The following is a 7,514-nucleotide window of genomic DNA, read 5'->3' on the forward strand; positions in this document are numbered from 1 at the left end:
CTGTACCTCCCGATTGAGAGGTCCGCTATTAGGGGTGGGTTCGTTTCCTGGCCATCCCTGTCAGGTACCCCATGGTACTTTCGCGCTAAGCCCGAGTCTTCTTATTCCTCGTGCGGCGCGCGATGCCTACCAAGGTTCAAGGACTGCTAGTCCTGTGCTGTGCTCCACCACCAAGTACTGCCTCGATCAGTTCATAAGCATCGAATGCCCTGCCGCTTCGATTCTATCTGGGAGGCTGAGAGACTTAAAGACTACGATGACCAAAGATAGCTCTTAATCAACTTTGCAGCTCTTCGTCTTGGAGCCTCATCATCATTCTCCAGCGTCTCGGTTCTTCAGCCTTTATATAAGCCTCGTAGGACACGCCTCCTCTGCCGTCGCCCTTGTTTCTAGTGGTCTCACTTTTTGAAGACGGAAGACGCCGCTATCAGATACTGTGTACGTGAACTTCACCTCGACCAGCCCATCGCCATCGTTGTTCCAATGGACCCGTCTTGTCAGGATCAAATCGGTGATGAGGACTTGCACTTACATTCATCTAGCTCCAGCCTTACACATATACCCTTCTCTTCGGTGGACGACTCGCAGAACCACTTGGCACCTTCGAATACCCCTGGCAACTTGCTGTTCGACTTCGATCGACCAGTAGCATCCCGCAGGACCCACACCGAGGGCCGTATAAGTCCGGCTTCCCACTACTCCGCACCTACTTCGGTGTCTTCTCGTCCACCATCTCTATCTTCTCCAGGTTATACCAGGATTTCTGAAGATATAGCGAGGCAGTCGGCGTTTACCTGTGCTCCTTCGTTGCGCGTCCATCCTGCTCCAGAATACGGCACATACTCACCACATCCTCCATCACGCTCAACCATCGCGGATATGAGTACTGTTGCAGTTCACTACGACTCGAGGTTCGAGATGGGGGTCCCACGCAGTACCTACTCCTGGCCTGGTGAGTTCAAACAAGCAACTCAGTGCCCATGGTCGGCTGAGCTAACTCGAGGCATAGACGCGGGACAAGACCTTCTCGGTCATGACCTGGGATCCGTCAGTCATGGCTCCGATGCCAGTTTGACTCCACCCAGCACATCAAGATCGGTCACGGCCAGCCCACCCCGTGGAACCCTGACGCCGGAGCAGCGCGAACTGAAGAGGCAGCGAGATTTGGCCCGCCGTGATTCAAAGGCCTCGTTGCGAGCCCGCCGCGGCATGAGCGGCTCTTACGCATCGCACTCCCCTCCGGTATCAATAAACGAGTTTGCTCCATCGTCCGCTCTACCTGTCTACACGACATCGTCATCTCAGATCTCTTTATTGGCTGAGCCTGTCACAACGATGCCCGGAACAGGATATATGCCTTCTTACTCGTCACCTCTTCCGGAACCTAGTCACTCCATGTTCGCTGGAAACTTCTCTTCTCTGTAGGTTATGCAAGAAACAATATTGATCCGTGAAGGGGGCTAACACCGGTTGCTAGACCGTCTACCGCTTACATGAGCATGGATTATCCATCTGCGTATCCCCCGACCTCATCAAGTCACTCTACGAACTCGCATTACGAGTAAGGACACTGTGTGGCTCCTATAATTTGATTTGCGTGTCTAACATGAACCCCTTAGAACTGCGCGGCCCTCGTCAATGCATGATAGCCACATGCTCTACCCCGTACCTCACATGCTCCCTTCTGGGAGCAGTCCAACCCACGAAGGGCATGTGCGAGTCGTGCAGAGCCGTCCGAAACCTCAGTGCTGGGAGCACGGGTGCAACGGTCGACAATTTTCCACCTTCAGCAATCTGCTCCGACACCAGCGCGAGAAATCGGGCCAGGCAGCCAAGGCAGTGTGTCCAAACTGCGGGGCTGAGTTCACTCGAACGACAGCCAGGAACGGCCACCTCGCGCACGATAAATGCAAGCAACGCCGAAACTCATAGCCGTCGAGGCCGGCACGTTTCCCTTTCTTCTTGTTTCACCTATACGATCGTTTACGAGAAAGCATGTACTTTAGCAGGAGTTTATGGTTTAGAAAATTTGCTTTTTCAGGGGGGCTGTTCATGTACAATAGTCGACAACGGCTTTCAGCGGGGAATTTCATGCAAAGACATTTAACGGAGGCATTCGCGGATATACGTTTTCAGTATATAAGGGATTCTGAGGTCGACAGTGGGGAGCCGGATTGGCATGGGAGTCAGTTACCATATACCCCCCTTTTTCCAGAGGGCGAGGATCGTTTTCCGCCCCTTTTTGTTATTCTCTTTTGTTTTGCTTTTTTGCATAGTCTCTCACGAAACCTCTCGAAGGTCTCGACTGTATATTAGATCACTGCTAGAGTACATTTTGTTTCCGCTTCTCCTGGTTGGATTGAAAACGAGATGCCATCTTGAATCGAACAATTCGGCTACCAAAGAAAAACCACGATACCTACTTTGCACTGCTATTGCTCGCCTGCCTATGAACCTCTACGATACCACCCTGACTGCTTTTCTAGGTAATGACTAACAAGAATACTTGATTGATTGACACTGCTAGTGACGTAGACCGGCAAAAGGTTGTTTCCTCGGGCCATGAACGTTTCCAAGGCAATGGGACTTGGCCAATCACTTAATTGGCCGCCTGCAGGAGCTCTAGCTACTCACCCGCTAGTACTTGTGACCTTAAAACGTGCTCGCTCGCTCGAGCAGCAAGATGGCGCAGTTTCAGCGAGACTTATGTCATCCGGCCTGGTCGGTCGCGGTCGTCAGGCACACGCACAGGCACAGGGGCACGCACGCACGCACGCATTGGCACATCTCACTGTACCTGTACTACACCACCACCACCACCACCGCTTACATCGAATGTTGTTACTCCGGGGCAGGCCGGGGCTATTGGGGTTCATTGATGTTGCGTTTCCCGACCTGACCACCGTGTCGGAGATATCAAATATGCAGCAGTAGGCTAAAAATGTACTTTGATGTAATTAGATCATGTCGCGCATCCGGGAGATGGAGGTTGGTCATGCAAGAAAGCAGACAGACAATGAACGCCGTGTTTTCTTAAAATAGGTATGGTCCAATCTCAAACACGGCAAGCCACGATCTGCTCCCTCCCCGTGAGGCACTGTGCTTGGGGGGTGTGTTGTTGCTGTCATAGGTGAGGCAAGTAACATGATGGGCCCGTCTAGTTGTCGTGCGCATTGTAAGCAAATTTGGGGGCCCCTGGTCATCGACCACAGACGGAAGGTGTTCGACAAAAGAAAGACGTGAAGCGGCCGGGCAACACACGTGGGACCGGGGTCCGAAGGGCGAAAAGAGGGTGGGCGGGCAGCAGCGGTGAGTGGTCGGAGCCGCTCTTTCGTTACATGCAGAGCAGAAATTTGATGGCGAAAGCGCAGTGAGCGAGTGGTGTGTATTGCAGATGCGCCATACCACATTGGTTGGTTGCGCACATGGCGTTTTGGAGGATTGCCTACCTACAATGTTACCACACCCGCGCGATGCCCGTCGACATTATTCGCCCGAGGGCCCCGCGGAGGCTTCAACCAAAGCAGCCCCGTTTCATCATCGATGAAACCTCTTCTCTCTCTCTATTTCCTGCTTGCTGCTGCTGCTGCTGCTGCTGCTGCTGCTCTTATTTCGAATGCATTCCCAAATTACACTGCGCACACCACCACTCAACCCCAGGTTGGACCACGGCCGTCAATCCAGGAAGCAGATCATCATGCACGGCCTAGCTTCCTTCCCGTTGACGAATCTCGTGTGCCTTAGTGTCCATTTTCGATCCAACCCCGCTGTTTGTCATCCGTCACCTTCTTTGTTCTTTCTTTGCACAGCCATCTTTTAGTCGATCATTACGCCGTACGTTAGGTCTCAAAATAGAAACATACCCTCCGAACCGGATCAATTGACAGGACATCAGATAAATTGGCATTGAGCTATGCATGTCCATAGGCGCCCCGGTTTAATTGCAACGGCTCAACTTGGGTGAAGCTGAACAAGACCCCGGGCCACGATGGAGCGGCCGGCCAGTCACAGACCGAGACCTACATCAGGTATTGATGCATTGTGTGTGGGTAGAGTCCTGCACGGTCTGCTGTCGCGTGGGTACGTGACATCGGAGTGTAAGATATGACGGTATTCCCAGGGTACAAGCCGTCACCTCACGTTGATGGCTTGTTGAGATCGGCGACCGCCATCGAGCTCATGCGGGGCTACACTGGTGATGTCTACCCAAGGTTAGGTAGGTGGCTACTGTAGGTGGAGTGTGAAACAAGAAACAAATCCGTCTGATGGTACTCACGCTAGTAACAGCTTACCTATTCTCCAGATCGATTTCACCACTGCATAGCCATTGATCATTTGGTGTTTCGATTACCGAGTTTGGATTTCTTACTACTGAAAGCATTCGGAGACAGGTACATTGATGTGCTGAAGCTGAACCCCGACGCTGCTTGGCAGAGCTCCAGCTTCTAGCAAGGTCTGCTTGGAATGGTTGCAAAGAATCTGCATGGAAGCTTCCAACCGTCATCTCTTACCTACATCAGCGCACGTGGGAAAGACACTGAAGGAGGAGGGTGGGTGTAGTGCATGCCGACCCTGTTGGCAGACAATGCAAGTCCTCACGTGGAGCGAACCATAATTCTCCCCTTATGGGGTTTTCTTCGCCTTGGCCGGTTCGCTTATACACCTGGCTGTACGGAGTGCGGATCGCCAAGTTCTATTCCAGGACAAAAAGAAAAGTGGCAGTATGTACCTGTCTACTGTGCTCGTAGTGCTCTGCTGCTACCCTACCACATGTAGGTAATGTTCCAGGTGGTGAGTGTAGGTATGCATACCCCGCACGCGAGCTGTACCAGTAGTATATTCTCGTTCACTCACTCGCCGGTTCTGGCTTTGACTAGACCTGACAAAACTCGATACCAAGTACGATGAAAACAGCCGGTCGACATTTCGAGCATTCAAGAATGATATAATTCGTTCTCGAGTAGAGTATTCTGCGCTGGCCCAGGATTCATGTCCCTTCTTAACTCGACCGAATCATTTGATCATTGCTGCCGGCTTCTGCGGACCAAAGCCCGACAGTCCTACTACACCAGTTATCAGCTAGCTGTGCCATCGCCATGCAGCAGGGGCGCCAGGGGTGCCATATGGAGCTCACAATCGCTTACAGACGATTGGCCATGGCCAAAGGCAACATGCTGGCAATCCGGACCACCATCTGACAAATTACAGCCGGGGGAGCCATCTTGCTTCAAGCACAACCAGTTCGGGCCATACGGCTTTGTGCCACATCCCTGGCACAGAAGCACGCCGTAAGCGTAAAGGAGAAGGTCTCGAGACATTGTTGTTCATCTCACCTCACGCTACCCTTCAAGTACTTACTTTCACAGCCGGCTTATCCCACCAGTCAGCTTTGGGGGCCTTGGAACCCTGGGGATTCTGTGATGGAAAAGGGCGGGACCCAGGGGGGTAGGCCACGTGGGACGAATGTTGTGGCACAACCGATGGTGTGCCTGCGAGCATGAACTACTCAGATTGCACACACGGCCCAGCTCTTATTCCCGGCCTCAACGACACATACGGGTAAGGCTTCTTATCTCAGGGTAGGGCGGGTGAGAAATGGGCGAAGCTGTGGCCTATCTCCGCACTCACTGCAAGCACCTATACCCCCCTTCGCTTCCATGATCTGTCGCCAGAACGTATCCCCCACCATTTCCGCCATGATTACGAGCGCAATTTCGTCTTTACACCGAATCAAAGTGAATTCCACCGGAGAGGGCTGTTTCATGCTTATTCTTGTTGGTGTTGTTGGCGTTGTTGGCAGAAGGCGAAGCTATCTGTTGTTGTTTTAAGAACAGAGCAGCGGCAGTAGGTGCGCAGGTTGCAAAAGCCGTCGTGAAATAACACGCCGGGAGCGAGAGAGATTGGGTTCGCGATTCGTGTGCCTCGAGGCGTTGTTTTGCGACCCCAAGATCCTCGAATAGCACCGACCGGCCCCGACGGCGCTGTCTAGGCACCCCCTTGAGTTGGCTGGCTGCCGTGGTCGTATGCACGTACATACACGTAAGGTACATGCATAAGTTATGCAACCTCCTTTCACTGGACTTTATTTGAAGCTGAAAGCCACGGGCCATAGTTGCGCTGCGCTCGAGTACCAATATGATCAAGGGCTAAAAACCACGCCCGTATTGTCACTTATGATGGAAGCGCTCGTGCGAGATCGGATGTTGCTCGGTTTTGCGCCCAATGAGAAGGGTTCCTCCGGCATGCAGCCTTACCGAACCAGACGGAACGGGAGGAGCGCGGACCTGCCACTGTCACGACAATGGGTTGGTTTTGTGTCCAGTAACGGCAAGGGCCCTCCGGGTGGGGAGTGTCTTCTCGTTCATTGGCCATTCATCGACGACGCAAGACTAAAAAACACGGAGCTGGACGCCATGACGGATAAGGGTGCTGTGATCGATCTTACAGTAGCTTCCGCCTGGCTTTCTGTATCACAAGCCACATAATCACAGATAGACTCGATACAGTACGGTACAGTAAGAGCCACGGCAGGGCGATGACAAGTCTAGTAAGAGGCAAGTCATCATCATCGAGGCATGTTGTACCCGCTACATGTGCAAATCTCAGACCCCTGCCCTTGTCGGATACCGCGCTGTGGGGTCGGGGCCAGCAGGCCTTTGCACAATTCTCGGCTTACAATCCATTTGATTTGCCGGCTCGTCAACTTCGACTGCGAACGGCTGCTACGCCGCCGAACGGACCTGGTAGCTGAGCTATCTTGGGCTCTGAAGCCACTCATCTCACGCTTCATGGTCGATCTAATTTGATGTAACTGCTTTCAGGGGAGGCAAAAGGCAACATCACATCAGAGGGTGGCTAGAAGGTGAGAATCTACGGACATGGATCTACCTTGTAGAACAAATAGATCCATTCCATTGGAGTGGAACTGAAGGCACAATAAGGTTTTCTTTTGCGTTTCTTTTTTAATCTGATCGTCGCCTACGGGATTAGTATACCCCAAGAGTCGTTTCACGACGACTATCCGTCGTTACGCTTACCAACAAGCTGGGTCAGTCAGGCCGGTGACTCTCTGGTACCATATCGTATATCGGCCCATCCCATCAACCCGGATCATCCAGGTCACACAATCCCCCCGGAGAAAGAAAAGCATGTGTTGTTCCGAAGCGGGCACAGCCGGCCAATAACTGGCCCATCGGAAATTTTCACGAGTTGCGTTGGCCGCTCAAAGGAGCAATATGATTTTACTCAATTTGCACCGACTGGTCGAGTCGTTCCGCAAGCGCAATTGCGTGCCAACACTGAGGGCTGAGTGGATGACGGGTAACAGCCGCCACCGTTACGCAGGGCTGTACGGAGTAATGTACTGTACCCATATAGCGGAGGAGGAGAAATACACCGCATGATCAGGTCATGACAGCACATATTGCACTGTGGGTATAACGAGCGGCCGGTGTAACCGCCCTAATCCGTGCAATTGCCTATTCTAGTAGTATAGCACTTATCATCTGGGCCAG

At 52.5% G+C, this 7,514-nt stretch overlaps 1 protein-coding gene across 1 annotated transcript; it reads left to right on the forward strand.

The window, feature by feature from the left end:
* Positions 1 to 483: 483 nt before the first annotated feature.
* PG985_015432 (uncharacterized protein) lies at positions 484 to 1,932 on the forward strand (the record flags this gene model as incomplete). The annotated part of the gene is made up of 4 exons (XM_066835198.1): positions 484 to 952; positions 1,010 to 1,421; positions 1,478 to 1,561; positions 1,620 to 1,932. 4 exons carry the CDS (start codon positions 484 to 486, stop codon positions 1,930 to 1,932), a joined length of 1,278 nt encoding a protein of 425 aa, XP_066676401.1.
* Positions 1,933 to 7,514: the final 5,582 nt, after the last annotated feature.

The sequence above is a fragment of the Apiospora marii genome (genome assembly GCF_038362585.1).
Source record: "Apiospora marii strain CBS 49790 chromosome Unknown utg000013l_segment0_segment0, whole genome shotgun sequence".
In the NCBI taxonomy this organism is placed as follows: Eukaryota; Fungi; Ascomycota; class Sordariomycetes; order Amphisphaeriales; family Apiosporaceae; genus Apiospora; species Apiospora marii.